The 20,000-nt window shown below is 43.7% G+C and overlaps 1 protein-coding gene across 1 annotated transcript in view; it reads right to left on the bottom strand.

Moving 5' to 3' along the window:
• Positions 1–20,000, bottom strand: part of ulk4 (unc-51 like kinase 4) — an 87,491-nt gene that overhangs the window by 54,203 nt on the left and 13,288 nt on the right. Inside the window, exons 18-20 of the mRNA XM_079758611.1 lie at positions 18,051–18,158; positions 13,034–13,153; positions 2,143–2,304 (exon numbers count right to left, since the gene is read on the bottom strand). Coding sequence (XP_079614737.1) covers positions 2,143–2,304; positions 13,034–13,153; positions 18,051–18,158 — 390 coding nt within the window. The remainder of the gene's footprint in view (positions 1–2,142; positions 2,305–13,033; positions 13,154–18,050; positions 18,159–20,000) is intronic.

Genomic DNA, 20,000 nt, shown 5'->3' with positions numbered 1-20,000 from the left:
AGAAATAAATGCAGACAGACAAACAGACAGACATACAGACAGACAGACAGACAGACAGACAGACAGACAGACAAACAGACAGAGATAGAAACAGATAGACAGCAAGAGAGACAGAGATATAGACAAACAGACAAAGCGAAGAGACAGACAGGCAGAGATAAAGAGAGATACAGACAGAGACAGACAGACAGACAGAGAGACAGACAGAGGCCGACAGACAGAAAGACAAACAGACAGGTGGGTTCCATAAGTAGGTGAAAACAGAAACGTTCCATTGGAAAGTAAAAACTCATGTATTTTCATCGATGTAAAATGCATCTTTACATGAATTTGTGTGGTCAAAATGCTTCAGCTATTAAAATCATGAATATTCTTTGCCTAGGACAGGGGGGCCCAAATTCTTCCAAGTGGAGGGCCAAAATGTAATCGTGGGGAGGCTCGTGGGCCAAAATTTTAATTTTTCAGTATATTTAGTCAAATATGTGGGAGGCGGCTGAACAGGATAGGAGCTCAACAGCGCCACCCTACCATCAATGTATCACAATGTTATTCTAGGGTCAGGAATGGAGGTGCACCAATAAATAATATTCAATGAGAGCGAGCGCAGATTCCGAAACACTGATGGCGGAAAACAATAATATATACAGTGGGTAAGGCGCGGGCCGAATAAAATCGGTTAGGGTTAGGCCCAAGGGTTAGCCCCAAATTGGGCAGCCCTGGCCTAGGATGAAGACCAAAACACCACTCATACCACTCCATACAGCTCCAGTATATTGAACAAATCGGTATCTTAGAAACCCCTATGAATACATTTATTTTGTATGATTACATAAACTTGGTGAACACTACACTGAAAAAATATTTTTGGTATGAAAATAAATCTACACAGATTCAAGCTTTTCTTTTTACTTTGTGCAAAATATGAATATATCCAAAAAACTAGCAGTATCAATGCATTACTTTCCCACAGAGCGAAAACAACTACGATATATCAGCTTTTTGATTTAAAGTTCAAACCATGTGAACTTTATTTATCTTTGACCTTTGCACACATACAATGAGATAACAGCTTTGTGTGACATTCAAGAAGTTCAAGCGTGGAACGGTGAGCATGTTTGGGAGTGTGGCTTCCCATTGGTTAGTTTCCCAGCCAAGCTAACCATATTAAAGTGTTGCAGAGTGGGCCAGCCCTTATTTACCGAAATTTGTTTAGAGGTCTTTCTTGATTGACATGCAATGGCAGCCAATCACAGAACGTATGCCGAAAAAGCACTTCTTGATTATTATTTTTTTATCAAAATGTGATATTCAACGATTGCTCAGAAGTCTACAAAAAAAAATATATATATATATATATATATATATATTCTGGTGGGTTTAATTATATTGTTGTGTTGTTTTCCCCTGTTTTTTAATTTGTATTGCCTTTTATCTATAACGATAAAGTTTGATTGAGTGAACAAAGCTGGGGCCATTAAATCTCCCAAAAGCGCCAAAAAAATCTGTGAGTGTAAATGCTTTCTTTGTATTTTTTTTACTAATCACCCAAAACAAATTAAGCAGGACAACTTGTAATGGTTGAATCCATAATGACCATGTTTAGCCGGGTTGGAGGTCAATTGGGCTTCGGGTCATTTATTTTGTAAGCCTTAAGGTGGCGGTCCAGGAAATAAATCAAGGCACATTTTTAATTGCTTAGTCTTAGTTGGTACATAGGTTTGTACAGTTATTCAATTGAGTTTAATTATAAAACATATTAATTAATCCTACTTGCTCCTTACATAGTTCCCGGTAAAGTACTGGGATAACCTGGTACCTAAAGTCAACACAATTCCAAACCAAACCAAACTAATGAGCATCGAATGTTAGGGTTATGTATTTTATAACTGTGCATGTGCACAGCGATAGGGCATGTAAGTCATAACGTCACATTGAATTAAGCACCTCCATTTAAGAAGTATAGAAGGAAACAACACACCAACAACACTTTTAACTTTAAACCTGAGAAGAAATATTAGTAAAAACGAACTGAGGAGTTTGGATGCGTGTGTGTTTTTTGTGTCTGAGACTTAACAGATATGAATGAGATCAGTTTGAGTGTGTTTGTGTGCGTGAGTGTGTGTGTGTGTGTGAGTAGCTTACAGAGATGGCCGTGATTCTGACAGCCTCCACGGTGGAGTGGGTGAACAGGTACCACAGGGCGGGGCCTGTCTCCACGGTGACCAAGCTGTGGGCGGAATCCGTCACGGTGGTAGCAAGGTTTTCGACGGTCTTAGCAGCCACGTGCTGGACCACGGCGTCATCCTGGGACACACAAACACAAACTCCCTAAGTACAAACAAAACATGCAGTTCGAGAGTTCCAGACAAATGTATGGAATATTTAAACCCGACTATCTCTAACCATTTATTTAGTATTACCGTGGTCTAACCAGCCCTACACCACAGGATTTGTGGGTAATATGTGTCTCAGAACAAAAGCACTCTGCATATGGTAAAAAAACATATTTGCACACTTTGAACATTGCCTCTGACTAGGTGTAGGCGTGTAAGTGATTGAGTGAGCAAGACGTGTGTGTGTGTGTGTGTGTGTGTGTGTGTGTGCGTGTGTGCGTGACGTGCAATGATGTAAGGGCCAATTAGGTCCTGTTGCCTAAAAGGCTTTTTTCTTCTCATTTCCTCACAAAAAGCGCACAGTAACGCGGCAAGACTGCAATTGTTGTTAAAAATGGTTCCCCTCTTTCACGGTGAAGTTCCAGCCCGCAAACTCAATTATTTAAGGCCATCACTCTGCATACAATGAAAGGCAACGCTGAACAAAGGAAATAACACAATCACAAACGGACAATTAGATTAGATTTGCTCTGCATCACAGCCATGCAACAATTTCTTTTGAGAAAAAATAAGAATAACTGAAGAGCGGGGTTATTCTGAAGTCTGGGTGTGTAGTGTACACGTTTATGTAACTGTTCTCTTGTGTACGTGCACATGTTTGTTTGCATACAGTATGTCTTAAACACCTGTGTGCTGATTTATTCACACGGGGTGTGTGTGTGTGTGCGTGTGTGTGTGCGTGTGTGTGTGTGTGTGTGCGCACACACACACGCACGTGTGTGTATTTGTGTGATACACAAGCCGGTTGCTCCTCATACTGAGAGAATGAGGCCAAGCTAATGAAATCTCAGCGGGTGGAGGAAATTAGCTTCTTTTTTTCTCTCTCTCTCTCTCTCTCTCTCTCTGTCTCTCGCCCTGTCTCTCCACGGAAGTGATTGTGTTGCGCGGAGACAGAAAGTAGAACAGAAGTGATTGACTCCGTCAGACTATTATTACTGCTTTCCCCGGCCTTGCATCAGCACACTGCACTCCCTCGATAGCAGACACCGTTTCTATTCACAAAACTCACTACACAGCCGCCCACAATAGCCAGCGCAGTGTAATTACAGCTGCTTTACAAATTTACCATGGCAGCAAATGGACATTTTTTATTTCCCCCCCCCCCTCCCCCCTCTCTCTTCAGGTGACAGACAATTATGGCGTTAATTTATAGTTACAATAATCAACACGGTGGCAGACAGATGGGCCACAGAATGGTGCTCCGGTCTACAAAAGGTGTAGGAGAAAAGCCGTTGGACCGAGCAAGCTGGAAAAAGTGACAGGAATAAGAAAATATATGGTAACACTTTATAATAAGGTGCCATAATAAATAGCAAACTAGTCATTACCTAACCCTTTGTTAATATTTGTTAATTGTTACTAAAATATCTATTTGGCACAAGTTAATAGTGTTTTCATCATTAATTAAATATTAGTTGTTTGCATAACCCTAACCCAACCCTAACACACAACCCTAACCCTAACCCTAACACACGGCCCTAACCCTAACTCACGGCCCTAACCCTAACTCACGGCCCTAACCCTAACACACGGCCCTAACCCTAACAATAACACACAGCCCTTACCCTAACCCTAACACACGGCCCTAACCCTAACCCTAACACACAGCCCTAACCCTAAACCTAACCATAACAGATGGCCCTAACCCTAACACACAGCCCTAACCCTAACTCACGGCCCTAACCCTAACCCTAACCCTAACACACGGCCCTAACCCTAACCCTAACCCTAACACACGGCCCTAACCCTAACACACGACCCTAACCCTAACGCTAACACACGGCCCTAACCCTAACCATAACACACAGCCCTTACCCTAACCCTAACCTCAACACATGGCCCTAACCCTAACACACGGCCCTAACCCTAACCCTAACCTTAACACACGGCCCTAACCCTAACACACGGCCCTAACCCTAACACACAGCCCTAACCCTAACCCTAACCAGTAACACTCTGTGGTCAGTGAAAAAAACTATTAACTTGTGCCAAATAGATATTTTAGTAACAATTAACAAATATTAACAAAGGGTTAGGTATTGACTAGTCTGCTATTGATTATGGCACCTTATTATGAAGTGTTACCAAACAATGAATTGCTTTGCGGGGGAAAAGGCCAGACCAGGTGATATTCTGAGGCAGGAAGGCATCGAGTCACGTATATATATACATACCCCCAAACATGTGCATTCCCTCGTTCTAAAATCGACCAAACTTATTTTATAAGTCAAGTAATCCGTTGGTCCATCTCATGATAATTCATTGAAGTCAGTGCAACATCTCAGTGGTACCAAATGTCTCAGTAGCAGGAAACACAGAGGTGTTTTCAACGATCAACACCAAGGCAGATGGATTGGGCAGCGCCTAGCCCAGACAAACATTAGCCGCGATCGCTACCTGGCGAGCCGCCCATTATCTAGCCATTTACCTTAGCATCTCAGTAAACAGCTAAAGAGCTGCTCCCCGACCGCCAGCACATCCCTTCCTGTATATATCCACTAAATGAAGACTTACGGAAGGAAATTGAAAATATGAAAGTAGGCCTAATAAAATTGGATACCGCAGTTGAAAGTTCTTAGAGGCCATAGAATCACAAAAAACATAGTATCTAACGACAAACAAACACATTTGGTTTGTTTGTAATTATTCAGAAAAATAAATAAATTAATTAATTCAAATTAAATTGGGTTTTGCCCCAATTTCAAGATGCCTTTTGGGACACACAACCACCGGGGGCTCACATACCACACGGGACTTAAAACAAAAACTAAATAAGCACCTTATTATTGAAAGGAACCGTGCTGACGTCTGTTCACGAATAGTCAGATCCAGAGCGTGCGTTGGATTCCCGCAACATCCCTCCGAGAGCCGGTGCGATGGTCTATTCCGTCACTCCCCAGGCCATATGGGCCGGCTCACTAATGAGCCCACGGGGGAGGCTGCTGTCCTGCCAGCAACTACAGAGAGATACTGCAGAGTGAATGAGATGGAGAAAGCGGCCTGTGTGTGTGTGTGCGGGTGCGTGTGTGTGTGAGTGTGAGTGAGTGTGTGTGTGTGAGTGTGCGTGCGGAGAGGGGAAGCAAGCAGTAAAGTTTGCCTCGAGTGTGTCCTTATGGTATAGAGAGAGAGGGATTAGAGATTTAAAGAGAGTTGTCTAATGGTGGTGTTAGAAGCCGACTGTATTCCCTACAATGATGACTCCTCCGAACGGAGGAAAGAATGTATACCACAGGCTGTGAGCAAAATCGGCCTCAGGGAAATCTTCTAGGATAAGCCGCATAGTACTTAAGAGGTTAAAACAATATTTGAAGGGGGAAGATGTGTTTGTTATCAAGGAATTACACCAATAACATTGCCATGGCTGGGCACTGGGGATTCGGTGGCAGGTAAAGTTTTTTGTTAGACACTGTACAGTGAAATGGTAATACAGAGGTTATCCAACTGAAACAAATCCCTGAGATGAATCCACAGGGAGAAGAGCATCCCAGGAATATGTATTGATGCTAAAAGCAGTTATATTTATATTGCTGAAATTGGTCGGAAAATATTCTAAAGGTGCCAATATCGCAAACTCAAACGAATGCCTCCAAAATGGCTCACATCATCGCAACACCTTTGTCACAGGAAGATTACTGTTATTTCTATGTTTCTGAATAAACTTGGCTCCTGAACGATAAGCTATATTCATATGTGTCTACATAATCTCCCCAGATGAACATTAGCCCCTTGTTTGACTTCAAAAGCTAATGATGCCTTTGTCAAAGCAAATGGTAGCCATCTCGACCCAAGCACAATAACATATAACCTGACCATGAACTCACAAGCTCTTACCCTAACATAACCGACCTTAACGTGAACTTAACACTAAGCCAGTGATTCCCCGTCCGCTTTGTTATATCAAGAATTCGAAAAGGATGCCGCTAAACAAAAATATTTCAATTTGTTATAAATATTACACATATGGTAGGAAACTAGGCTGCAAGACCGTGCACATCGACATCTGCTTCTGTTTGTCTGTGCGGAGCTCTTGTGAAAAGGAATGCCCCAACTTTGAACTTCTTTGTACTTCTACTCTCTAGTACTGTAAGCTTCCATGCCCAGGGCTCTGGGAGGCTGTTCATTTGCCACTGGTTCAGTGGAGGAATACACTGGTTTGGAAGTGTAATCCATAAGATGTAGTATTCTTACAGAAGCTTTGCTAATAGGGAGAACCTCTTGAGAAGGGCTTGCGCCATAGACTTGGTTTTGTGATTCTGGTCTGAAAGAGTTGAAGAAGTTTGGAGGAATCCTTCGGCGTCGGTGTACGGAGAGTTGAAAGGGTGAGCGGATATGATGACTTGAAACGCTCGCAAAGTGCAGATTAGTCGATCTTCTTTATATCCCTGCATGTTTGCACCTGGCCTTTGAGGCTCCAGTGTTTATATGTGTGTTTGTGTGTGTGTGTGTGTGTGTGTGTGTGTGTGTGTGTGTGGGTGCATGCATAAACAGGTTTTCGCATGTGTGTGTGTGTGTAGGTGTGTATAAGCCTTTTTCGTGTGTCTGAGCTTTAACCGGAGCCTGTGTGTGTGTATGTGTGTGTGTGTGTGTGTGGGAACACGTATGTGTATGTGTGTTTGTGTGTGTGTGTGTGTGTGTGTGTCTCTGATGTGGTTTCCCCTCTATAATTAAAGTCCTTCAGAAGTCTGTGTGCACCTGGTTTTGAATAACCCCTATGGCAGGAGCGCAGACAACATCTCCCATCTATCACTTCAACAGCACACCCGGACCAACACAGAGAGACACGATGTCTGCTACACAGGAGACAGGCAGACAGGCAGGCAGACAGACGGACCAGAGATAGACAGATTCAATGAGTGGAGGGACAGGAACAAGGGAAAGAAGATAACTTCCGCAATACTCCAATTTCAATGACAGACACGCACGGACATGCGGTCTGACGGCACACACCGGCGCACACACACTCGGACAGACACACACACAACACAAAGTCTGAACACACACACACACACACACACGTCTACTCACAGACACACAGTCTTAACACACACACACACAGACACACACACACACACACTCACAGACACACACAAAACACATAGTCTGAACACACACTTACACACACACAGACACACACACAAACACAGACACATAGACACACACAGACACAAACACACAGTCTGAACACACACACTCACACAGGCTAAACACTCACACAGACACACACACACAACACAGTCTGAACACACACACACACACACACTCACAGTCTGAACAGACAAAGACACACTAACACACATACATGCACGCACACACACACACACACACACACACACACACAAACGTCTGACGAGAAGGGAAGAGGGAAAGAGACAGACATGCCTATCCAAACACAGTCAGCTAAGCCCAGGGCAGAGCTGAGCCTTGCAGGGTGAGTAGAGGCCAGCATGGGGGAAATAGAGAAGCCAAACCCAATGGAGGGAACTCAAGTAAGCAGGCAGACCCAACGGGCAAAGGCAGGGGGTGGTAGGTGCAGGGCAAGTGCAGCAATAACACTTTCAAATCATATTTGGAATGTGCAGTTTAGTTCAGGTTCCAAACCAGTTTCTTAGTAATCTAAAGTTACAAATTACAAAACATGCCAAGCAAAACTTCGCAGTCTGCGGTGTAGCATGTATCGAAAAACTTGTATCGTCCCTGTATCAGAGCGCGCTATTGATCTTATCTTGTCTCTACATGGAAAGAGAAATTAAGTAAAAGATGGTGTATATGGGGGTGGGTCGGTGGGGCGAATTCGACTCTTGCAAACCAATTATTTTTGTTTAGCCAAAGAAGACGGCGGCGACGCGACGTTTTCAATGAGCTCGTGTGATGAGCCGCCACGCCGAGTCATGTACAGTGTGCCGCGGCTGCTACACTCACTTCAAACTCTTGGCAAACTCATAAAACAGGAACTTTCTTACTCTCTGACTTTTCCTTAAGACCGTCTATCTCCCGCATTCCTTGAACTAAATAATGAACTCATGTCACTAATCTCCAAGAAGAAGCTCCATTTATTAAGCCTGCAGCGCCTCTTTCCCAATCAATACACCTGAACTATAGGAAGCACTCCTGGAGGAGTGTGTGTGTGTGTGTGTGTGTGTGTGTGTGTGTTTGTCTGTGTATGTATATGTGTGCGTATCAGTGTGTGCGGTTGTAAGTGTGTACGTATCAGTTTATGTGTGTGTGTATGTGTATGTATGCGTATCAGTATGTGTGTGTGTGTGTGTGTGTGTGTATGTGTATGTGTGCGTGTGCATATCAGTGTATGCAGTTGTGAATGAGTATGTATCAGTGTACGTGTATCAGTGTGTATGTGTGTGTGTTTGTGTGTGTGTGAGTGTGTGTGTGTATCTGTGTTTGAGTCTGTGGGTCTGTGTGGGTCTGTGTGTGCGTGTGTATAAGTGTGTGTGTGTATGTGTCCGTATCAGTGTGTGCGGTTGTGACTGTGTACGTATCAGTGTATGAGTATCAGTGTGTGAATGTGTGTGTGGGTCTGTGTGTGTGTGTGTTTATAAGTGTGTGTGTGTATGTGTCCGTATCAGTGTGTGCGCTTGTGACTGTGTACGCATCAGTGTATGAGTATCAGTGTGTGAATGTGTATGTCGGTCTCTGTGTGTGTGTGTGTGTGTGTGTGTGTGTTTGTGTGTGTGCCTGTGTTGGGACACACAGGGGTTGAGACCCGGGACTGTCCTGGAGAGTCCCCTTCTGTTCTGCTCTCCCTCGTGGAGGATAGTCATAATAAAACTTTAATACACACGCCGGTGCTGTTCTACTGCACCGTGAGTGTGTGTGTGTGTGTGTGTGTGTGTGTGTGTAGACGTGTGTGTGTGTGTGCACACGTGCACATGTTATGGGGGCTCGACTGCCCCTTGGCTCATAGTACTCTGTTCACACATATGAAACACACACACACACACACACACACACACACACACACACACACACACACACACACACACACACACACACACACACACACACACACACACACACACAGCGAGACCTTTCATTGCTGGCAGCTGAAGCACAGTCTTATTCAAGCTCATAAATAATTTCCTGCAGCACAAGTCTGGCCTGGAAAGCTGCCTTTTCACTCTATGGCATCAACAACACGCCCCCCCCCCCATCCCCCACCCACCACCTTCCCAATCTTTCACTCACTCACCCCCCCCCCCCACACACACACACACACTCCCTCCCTGCCAACGATCTAACGCCAGAGCAGAAGACCCGAGCGAGGATTCAGGCTAGCGTTAAAGCGGCCGGAGCCCCCCCCCAGCGGCGTCGGAACGCCGTCCTTGGTGGGCCAAGAATGCTCGTGGCCACGCCTCCGCCGTGAAACCGCGGCCGTGTGACCTCGCTGCGAACGGGGCGGTTTAAAGTGTTAAGCCTTGAAATTGTTTGTGTAACAAAAAAACATGCGCTGCGTTTGAAAGCCTGTTCTCGCTGGTGTTTATTTTAGAAAAGAAAAATGAATTTGAGCAATAGCCCGATAAGTCGGTTGCCTTCCTCGGCTTTCCGAGGAGAACAGAGAGGAGAACGTCACAATGAAGCCTGGATACGTGGTGAATCGTCAACGTTTAATGATAACGCGTGCTTGGATTAGCAGCCGGCTATGTGCTCGGGGACTGAGCCGCCCAGGACCCAGCGACACAACGAGGGTCACAACCGCGTGGCTCGATTTCAAAGCAGCGCTAAAATTAACCAAACCAAAAGCATTTTGATTAACGTTTTAATGACATGCGTGCTGATGTGTACACTGTGGGCGTTGATTTAATGAGTTAGAGACGTATGAAAGGGGTTGACGGCATTGAAATGAATGGACTAGAGAGTAGAGACCTGGTTGGTATATGCTTACTATACTAAAATGCAATCTGTTTCCTACCAGGACATAATAGAAATGTCTGTTGTATTTTCTGACTATGAAAACCAAATATTAATTTAATTATACAGAAGAATAAGAAATAATGACTGCGAAAGATGTTTTGTCTGGTCCCTTGAAAGCGACGTTAAGGTACTTAATAGTGAATACATTTGAACGTGAGCCATTATTATCAGTCATTAATTAGGAAGAGGTATCTCCAATTAGCGCTCCTTTATGTTGTGCAGAAGCATTCGAGTGAGAATTTGAGAGTTTGAAAAGCCTGAAAAACATTTCAAATGTTATAAAAATAAGTAGTATTTTATATTTGTATAAGTGTAGTGGAGGTCAGTGATGAATAAGATGAATACGTTTAAGAGGTTTGCTAGAGCTTTGATGTAACAGAAACCTATTTTGCATCGAGACATAATGTCTCAGAAGGTCTGGGGGAACCACGGAACACTGCGACGCACTGCAGTGAATGAAAACAACCCCAAAATTGATTCAAGCAAAACGCCAAACGTGTGATATATTAAAGTGAAAACTCCTGGTTTTTGTCTCCTTTCATTTACTGTAAACAAACAATTGCAGGTACACAATGCTAACTAAAACTAACTCGAATGACGCTAACTTTAAATGACACAGAATCTAAATATAATTAATACTTATAGTCACTTATAATTGACTCTTAACAACACCGACTTGCCTTCAGCATTGTGGAAAGAGCGCGAGCACAGCCATGCAGCCCCTCTCGTATTCATTTAATAAAAGGCATTTGAGGGCTTAATAATATAAAGCAACCGGACATCTGGGGGGCAGTTCAACTAGTAGGCCAGAGGGATTAGGGGCTGAAGGGAGGGGTGAGTCGCAAGGGGGGAGGAGGGGGTAGGGTTGGGTCTGCTGAGGAGTGTCGGGTCCCCAAGGCACTGTTTTATGAGTGACACACACCCACACACACCAGCACACACACACACACAGCTCGATGATAATAAATAAGTCAACCCTTCCCTCTGAATCCAGGAGTCCTGTTCTCTCTCTAAGCTCCCATCACCCCACCCTCACCCAAAACACACGCACACAGGCACACACACACACACACACACACACACACACACACACGCACAAACTCATGCACACACTGCTTCATCTTCTTCCACACACACACACACACACACACACACACCAAACACAAACAAGCACACACACTACTCCCCTCGGCACACTGACACACAAACACTCTGTGACAAACGCACTCACACACACACAAAATCTATCTACTCCACCTTCTTCTCCGCCTCCACACACACACACACACGCATGTACACACACACGCACACACTATCTTCACCTTATGCACAACCACACACACACTCACAACCACACACACACACACACACAAACGACCCCCACCAAACGCACACACACATGCACACACACACACACGCACGCACGCACACACACACACAAACTTACTCCAACAAACGCACACGCACACGCACGCACACACTCACCTTGCCCCAACAATAATAACAGTCCCAGGGGATTTGGGAGCAACAGTAGGTACCGGCTGACAACTGTATGCCGACCTGTGTTCTATCTTTATTCATTAGGCAGAGGCACGGCGGTAAATACTGTACTGCCTCCACCCTGCCTGCCACCCATTTATCTCCCTGCGGAGCCAGCTTACTGCAGGCTTCTGGCACTCTGAGCAGCAACACCAATCAGAACCGCCGCTGCCATCGCGGTGGGTGACATCACTTTGCGCTAATTTCCGCCAATTGGAAACAAACAAACATATCTACCTCGGCTCAACGTTGCTATTGCCACACTTTGTATAACTATAAATATAACTGTATGTCATGTTATATATATTATGTTATATATATATATATGTCATGATATATTGTTATATACATTCAAAAAGAGGAGCCTTTAAACGAGACGTAGCTGTCATTGTGTGGGCCGACGGTTAGTCCAATTGTACTCCTCCATTTCAGTATTCAATTTGGGTTTGATTAGCAGGAACAGAAAAAGTCTAAAAAATAAAGAAAGAAAGAAAGAAAGAAAGAAAGAAAGAAAGAAAGAAAGAAAGAAACCAATGCTAGTGCCCCTCTCTACCTGTTTGTGTGTGTCTGTGTGTGTTCGGTGTCTGTGTGTGCGTCTGTGTGTGTTCGGTTTGTGTGTGTGTGTGTGTGTCCACAGGGTGCTAATTGCTGCTGAGGTCATGCTACTGAGCCTTACAAGGCTGTGTTTGATGCAGGTGAATGTGCCCCAGTGTGTGTGTGCGTGTGTGTGCGTGCGTGCGCGAGTGTGTGTAGGAGTTGGGAGCATGCGACTGCTCTGCATGTCCTTGACTCGCAGCATCGCAAGCAACGCTTAAGGCGTACAGATCTCCCCCATCATTACTGCGAGAGCTGGGACCCCCCCTCCACACACACACAACTCACTAAACAGACACACACACACACACACACACACATATACAGTGTGAAAGAGAGGGTGAGAGAGCCGCAGACTGAGGCAGAGATATGCAGTCAGACACGTGCATCCATGCACACACACACACACACACACACACACACACACACACACACACACACACACACACACACACAGTGTGAGTGGAAGAAGACACAGACCCAGTCACAGATATGCAGGCAGGAAAAGGAAAAAACACACACACATACACACACACACACACACCAAGCGCGCACATGTGCGCGCGGGGAGACATGCTCACCCCTTCCCTGAGGCTCCTCATTAAGCCGGAGTAGGCGGCTGCAGGAACGAAGCACATCGCCTCTGGGGAGTCTCCTCTCCTCCTCTCCTTCTTCCTCTTCCTCTTCTTCTCCTGCTCCTCCTGATAGAGAGACGCAGAGACACGCGGAGAGAGGGAGGGAGGGAGGAAGGACGGAAGGAGAGGAGCAGGGGGGAAAAGGTGGTGGTGTCGGAGGTGTCGGCGATGGTGGTGGCGCCGTGTATGTGTGTGTTTGTGTGTGTTTGTGTGTGTTTGTGTGTATGTGTGAGTGGGGGATGGTGGGTTGGGGGAAGGTGTTTGGTCACAGGGGGACATCGAGAAAGAGAGAGGCCGAGAGGGGGAGAGAGAGAGAGAGAGAGAGAGCGAGAAAGAGAGAGTGAGCGCATTGTTATTATCGTAAATGTTAATGGTTTATTATTTGCAGAATGTTATTAAGGTCTAAGATGCACCAGGTGTGTTGCGAGAGAAAGAGAGAGAGAGAGAGAGAGAGAGAGAGAGAGAGAGAGAGAGAGAGAGAGCGAGAGAGAGAGAGAGAGGAAACCGTGAATGGTCACGGTAAAAAGTGAAGGAAGTGAGCAAGGCATGACGTCTGGATAAACGTACAATATGCTCACAACAATTCTTGGTCTTTAACTTTTTATGTTTCATATTCTTCATTGCAAATGAACGGCGTTTCAGGTAAATGTCGTCACACATTTTCACGTGTTGCAACACAATTACCAGTGTTGAAATGAACAATACACCCTGATGGATTATAGTCAGGTGATGCTAGCCAGATACATTCAAGTATCCATTGCATTGCCTTCCTTCGACTTTGAAACTTGACTTACTGTGAGGGGATTTGTTGTGTGAGAGAGAGAGAGAGAGAGAGAGAGAGAGAGAGAGAGAGCGAGGGGGGATCCTCCAAGTGAAGGTGCTAGCCACTGAGCTAGCAAGCTCCAGGATACAAACAACCTTGAGAAAAAGTGCACTATGGGCGACAGATAATCATTGTCATTGACTTTTGCTGGGGAAGGCCAAGAGAAGAGTGAAACAGGCATTTCTCTCCCGTCTTCTATATATTTATTTATCTTTTACTTGGGGACACTGAGTGCTTCTGCTGCACTAGAACCACCTGACAGGGCAGGTATATTCTGCTGTGGACCGGTGTCTTTCACGCTGAAAGTGTGTGTGTGTGTGTGTGTGTGTGTGTGTGTGTGTGTGTGTGTGTGTGTGTGTGTGTGTGTGGGGGGGGTAAGGTAGTATAATGGTCACAGTGAGCAGAGGGGCTAGCGGCAGCCGCTTCTTCGGAATTGGCGCGTCAAAGAAGTTGGGACTGCAGTCGTTTTGTCGACATACTCTTTCAGGATTATTTAGGCGAACAATCCCGTTGAAGTGGCAAGCAGGAGCCAGGCCTGAGCTCTGACCTAGATAGCGGAGCGGCGCTCATTTACTGATTTATGCTCACACAGCTGGGGTTACATCTAGCTTTGAAAATAGTGGGGAGAGAGAGAGAGGGAGAAAGAGAGAGAGAGAGAGAGAGAGAGAGAGAGAGAGAGAGAGAGAGAGAGAAAGCGTGCAGCTGATCATTATCATTGACTAGTTCACCTTGAGACATTTTAAAGACTCAAGCGTAAAATCCAAACCCATCACCACCTCTTTTAACCGTCACTGAGGGAGCAGAACACGCACACACGCACGCACGCATTCACACGCACGCACGCACACACACACACGTACACACACAAAAACCAACTTCATTAACTTCCTATGACATGCAAAGACTCGCAATAAACAAAACAAACAAAACATCTAAATCGTCCAATTAAAAACATAATCCAACGCCGTTGCACATTTATTTTCATTTGACTGAGAAAACAATGATTCAAGCCAGATATATGTATTCAACCAATCTATAATCATAACCCTAATGAGCAGCGGGCTGTTGCATCAAAAGTTAAGCGAAGATTAGAGGAAAGGATTACTGCTGTGTTGTAGCAACATCGGCCCTATGTCTGCTCTGTGCAACCGCGTGAACACTAATCATTATCATTGACTGCTGTTGCAGTCCTTCGGGTCCTGCAGCAGCGCTATGGGGCAAGGTAGTTTCTGCGGGTAGACTTTAAAAGAATCCTGCTATTAGTTCTAATGGCCAGATAGCCCGGAGGCAGGGATTTCTGTCCCCGACTCTGCCTGCAGTCTCACACAGCAACTGCCGGTTTCAACGGAACTCGTCATATTTACTAGTTTATTCGTTTAGCAGAAACAACTCCCTAAAAATAACAGGGCGAAAAAGTGAGTGTATACACATATACACCGTACTAGTGTCAACTAAAGGTCCTGCTAACAAAATGAAGAAAAAGAGCATCTCTGCGTTTGTGGGAATCCAAAGCTCCTGACAAGGAAGAAGCACATATTCTCAGTTTCAGGATAGGTATATTTTAGCAAGAGAGAGAACTCAACATCCTAGGGATGACCAAATCAATGGGTGGACTCTGGCAGACTTTTAATTAAAAAAAAGTTCAATGTCGATTGAATTGGTCTTGAGAGAAAATGATGAAGCACAAATGTATGTAAAACTGAATCACAAATTACAAACCCTTTACAAGTAATTGACAAACAAATTTAACTCCCAACCTTCAGGATCAAACGTCAGTAACATCCCACATAACATTCAACCCAATAGTGTTGGTGTTGTGTAACATGTTATACTTCTAGAAAAAAACGAGGCAAGGACATCTTTCTGATATTTGATTCAAAGTGTTTTTACATCAACCTTCCTCCTGGATTTTATCCTGCGGGCATTCAACCTGCTGCCACTATGCCCTTGGGCAAAACTGACCTTGTGGTAGTGGAGGAAAGTGAAAAAGGATTTAGCAAACAGAGATCAATAATGGCAAGCCTTACTAATTATTGTGCACAAACCACAATAATCAGACTCAGACCTAGCCATTATTTTTTTAAATTCTGTGATTGAGAATGAAATGGTGTGGAAAATAGCCCTTCTAAAAAACCTTGAAAATATGTGTTTTGCACCCACAATAAGAATGAGGGATTGATTCCTTTAAGGTCATCAATCACTCACCTAAATAAGAAAGTGATTTTAATTAAATTACCATGTCAATTCAATATTGGGCAGTCATTAATTATATCAGCTCTTCCTATACTTTCTCTGGAGGTCGTGTGAGTTTATTTTCACTCAGTATTTTTCACATCTTCATCTATTTAAAGTTGGAAGTGCGTAGTAATGTGGCACAGCAAAACTAGCATATCATATTGATGCAGTGGTTTAGAGAATTTTTACAGTAAATGTTGACATGCATCTTTCATGCCATCACGCAACTTTGGCCCACGCATTCCGTGCACATCCAGATGGCAGTATGATACGAACCATCTTAGAATATAAATAACTGTGGATTTATTTCATACATATTTCACACAAACAACAGAAATAGCTGCACATGGCAGCTCAAGCACAGCTTCATCGTCAATAATCAAAAACCCAAAACCCAAAAAGAAAGCCAGAAAAATAATTGTCAATGTGTTTCTTGTTGTTGTTGTGCAAGACAAGCAGGATTCTTCCTAATGATGACTTCGTTAAAGTTGAACGTGCTTTGTTGAGGCAAAAATGAGTTGTGCTCAGTAAGAACAACTCCCTGTCTGGCTCAGGAGCATACGGAGGCAACAAGCTTCTCAGTTACCGCCTGGAGACATCGTCAACATCTGGAGCAGAGTGCACCCAGGTACACTCAGTCCAGACTGAAATGGATGTGATGCAGCGGAGCTTCTGTTCTTGGCTCGTTGCGTCCGGGGCTTAGCTGTTGAACCCTCTCTGTCCGAGTACCCTCGCTCTGTTTTATATCGCTAACAGCATCTAACAACAAAACTTATTTCATCTGGTCTCTAGTGTAAACCTCTAACTAAAAGGAACAACAAAAGATGATGATGATGATGATAGAAATACGGCAAGCACTGTTGTTCCCATTGTATTATTATACTCTGATTTACTTTTAGATTCACATCAAATCCACAACAAAAAGGCTGAAAGAAGGTCATGATCTTTGACATTTTTCAGGCCTACCGAAATACTAACACCGGTCTCCCACTTCCTATGAGACGTGTAGGTAAGTTACCGTTCCCCGAAGCGGGAAGAACAAGACCAAGACAAGTAGAACAACAACAAAGACAAGGAGAATAAATACGATTTTGAATTTGTCAAAGAATTTGACAAAGCAATATCCAAAACATGGAGCGAAAAGGGATATCCCTCTCATAAGTCCCTCTCCCTCCCTTTCCCCCCCGCCGCTACACCAATACAACTCAAACAAACATGGCTCCCTCTGAGTATGAAGCATGCTTGAAATTCCCGCCCTCTCTCTCAGTACACATTCGAAGCACCCCGTTCCCGGCGTTCCCTGGGGTTCCCTGGCATATCATCAAATCCGGGCTAGCTCAACTATAACATAGCCTCAGTTATACATCTAACACAGCATTGTTTCTTTTATAAGGCGTTTTCCCTTTGCGTGTCAAGAGCTCACTGCCTCAACCCCTGGATCGTGGCACACAACTTACCAACAATGTTTATTGCCTGAGTCTTGCTGTGCTGGCAACGTTAACGCAGCGCCGACAAACACTTATCTTTTCAACGTGTACCCCGAGCTACAGCTATATTATGTTTCATTGTCAATTGTACAAGCTAATGGTTTTTCAAATCTGATATGCAGCCGTCTGGAGAGTATTTTATTGGTCGTTAAGAAGCCCTTTTGTCTTTGTCTTTATTAATGTAGTCCTGTCATGCTGGACTGTTCCAGTGCTTCAGTGTAGCAGACGGCACTTGAGATGCGTATACTTGTGCTTGCCTTGGACCACATACAATCATTTAAGGAGAATCTAATAAAATAAAATTGGTTCAAATAATGTCTAAATAATGGACATTTGTATATAGAGAAAACATAGCTAATGGCCTACAAAGAATTCCGAACTAGTGGAGGACCTTTCAGTATTTGCTCATAATACCTACCTGGGATGCAATGCGATAGAGGAGCTCCCCTAGTGGTGGCAACAGGCACTGCTTTGCTTTGTTGTTCCTCAGGTTGTCTCTCAGGAGGTCTGTTATGGCACACACCACCTAAACAGTGGGTTTAAAGCAAAAAAAGTATCATTAGGTTGGTTATTTTGTGGTCAGGTGATTAGTCAGGTGATGGTAAATATATAATAAGCAGAATTGAAAGGACTGGTGATTTAACAACACACTGACAGATGCCAATTTGCCAAAACAACAGTGTATTTTTCTTTGTGTAATTTATTATTATTAATATTGTTGTTAATATATATTGTTTTCCATTAACTTAAATCAATCACATTAAGTAAGGGGAAAGGACAGGTTAACGAATTAAAACGATAAACATGCTAGTGATGAATTTCAGGTTATTGAAATGCATACAATGGTGAGGAGAAATTGTAAGATATTATAATACTTTGTCGTCTTTTTAATGTTGTTGAAGAAAGATTATTCAGGTGAATATTTCCCTATCACCTATCTAATAACAAAATGCAGTACCGATCATTCATTAAAGTCATTAGTGAGGAGGGGTTTATTTTATTAGCATTTTTTATCAGATCAGTCATTGAAGCTAGGGTAGGCAATTTATTTTATTAGCATTTTTTATCTGATTTGTTGAATCGAAATTCTCATCCCGTAAGCGATAAATTTATCCAATGCTCTTACAAAATAAAAAAATAAATATGGTATCTTTGGAAGTCCCAGGCCTGTAATAAGCCTGTCCATCATATCATTTGGCCCGAAAGAAACTATTGGACGGCCTATTTCATCAACAAGTCTAGGCAGACCCATTGCTAATGATAGCGAGCTAACCATGTGTTTTGGGGGAGTGGCTTTAGTGGGAGGCCGGAAGTTTTATGTTTAGAATTCTTTTGGCAGATCTGGCTGGTCTCTCCAAATTGCCTACCCTAGCTTTGAACAAAACTAGTTTGAATATTTCTAAGTAGCATATAGCAGATATATATTTATACGCAGCAGTATTATTGCTAGTATGTTATAAAACAACAGGTATCTCGGAGGGAGTGGGTTTATGGGTTAAAATAAATGAATAGAGAAGAGAACAGATCACGGATGGCCAGCAGGAAACAGATTGAATGAAATGAAACGAATACCTGACACCTGAAATCCTAACAGACACACAACGTATTCAGACACACACGCAATTTACATTTTCCCGCCCTTCCATGGCTGGTTTGGGGCCTCATACAGATATGGTTGCTCGGCAACCAATGCAAGGGTAAGTTTGATCCCCCCCCCCACACACACATACACACACTCTCTCGTCTATCGAAAGACTGTTGGTGCTTCTGCCTGGTTCCACTTTGCATGATCTGAGGTTACTTGCTGCCAAACTCTTCTCTCGTCTGTGTCTCGCTCTATTCTCTCCTCTCTAGTCTTTCAGTGTGTTTCACTTCACTCTCATTTTTTTCCCACTTCTTCCCTGGTTTATTCTTCCCTCTCGTCTTCCTAATCACCTTTTTTTCTCCCCCACCTAAATACTTTTTTCCTCACCCACTCGTTGTCTCTTCCTGTGTTGCCCTCACGTATTTGTTGGACTTTAAATACTCCCAAAGAAATTTGGGAACAGCCAGTTCCTAAATTTGTAAGTGAAACAGTGCTTCTTCCTTTCCCTGACACAACACCGTCTCCATGAGAAATGTATTCATCTGGTGCAAAATATTGTTATTTGTCGGGTGTCGTTTTTAATAGAGGGGTTATTATAGGGGATGTTTCCAAACTTTTCTGTGGGCAACATTTTCATCACCAAAACAGTCAGAGAAACCAGACGGTGGCTCCATAATGCAAATTAATTGAAATAATTAAAATTACCCAGTCTTTTTAAGGGCTTTTCCAATTAAAAAGAACAAAGCATTGAACGTGTTGAATGCTTATTGTTTTAAATAGCTT

Source organism: Pollachius pollachius, assembly GCF_949987615.1.
Source record: "Pollachius pollachius genome assembly, chromosome: 1".
Lineage (NCBI taxonomy): Eukaryota > Metazoa > Chordata > Actinopteri > Gadiformes > Gadidae > Pollachius > Pollachius pollachius.
The sequence above is the reverse complement of the archived record's forward strand: the minus strand, read 5'-3'. Positions and strand labels throughout refer to the sequence as shown.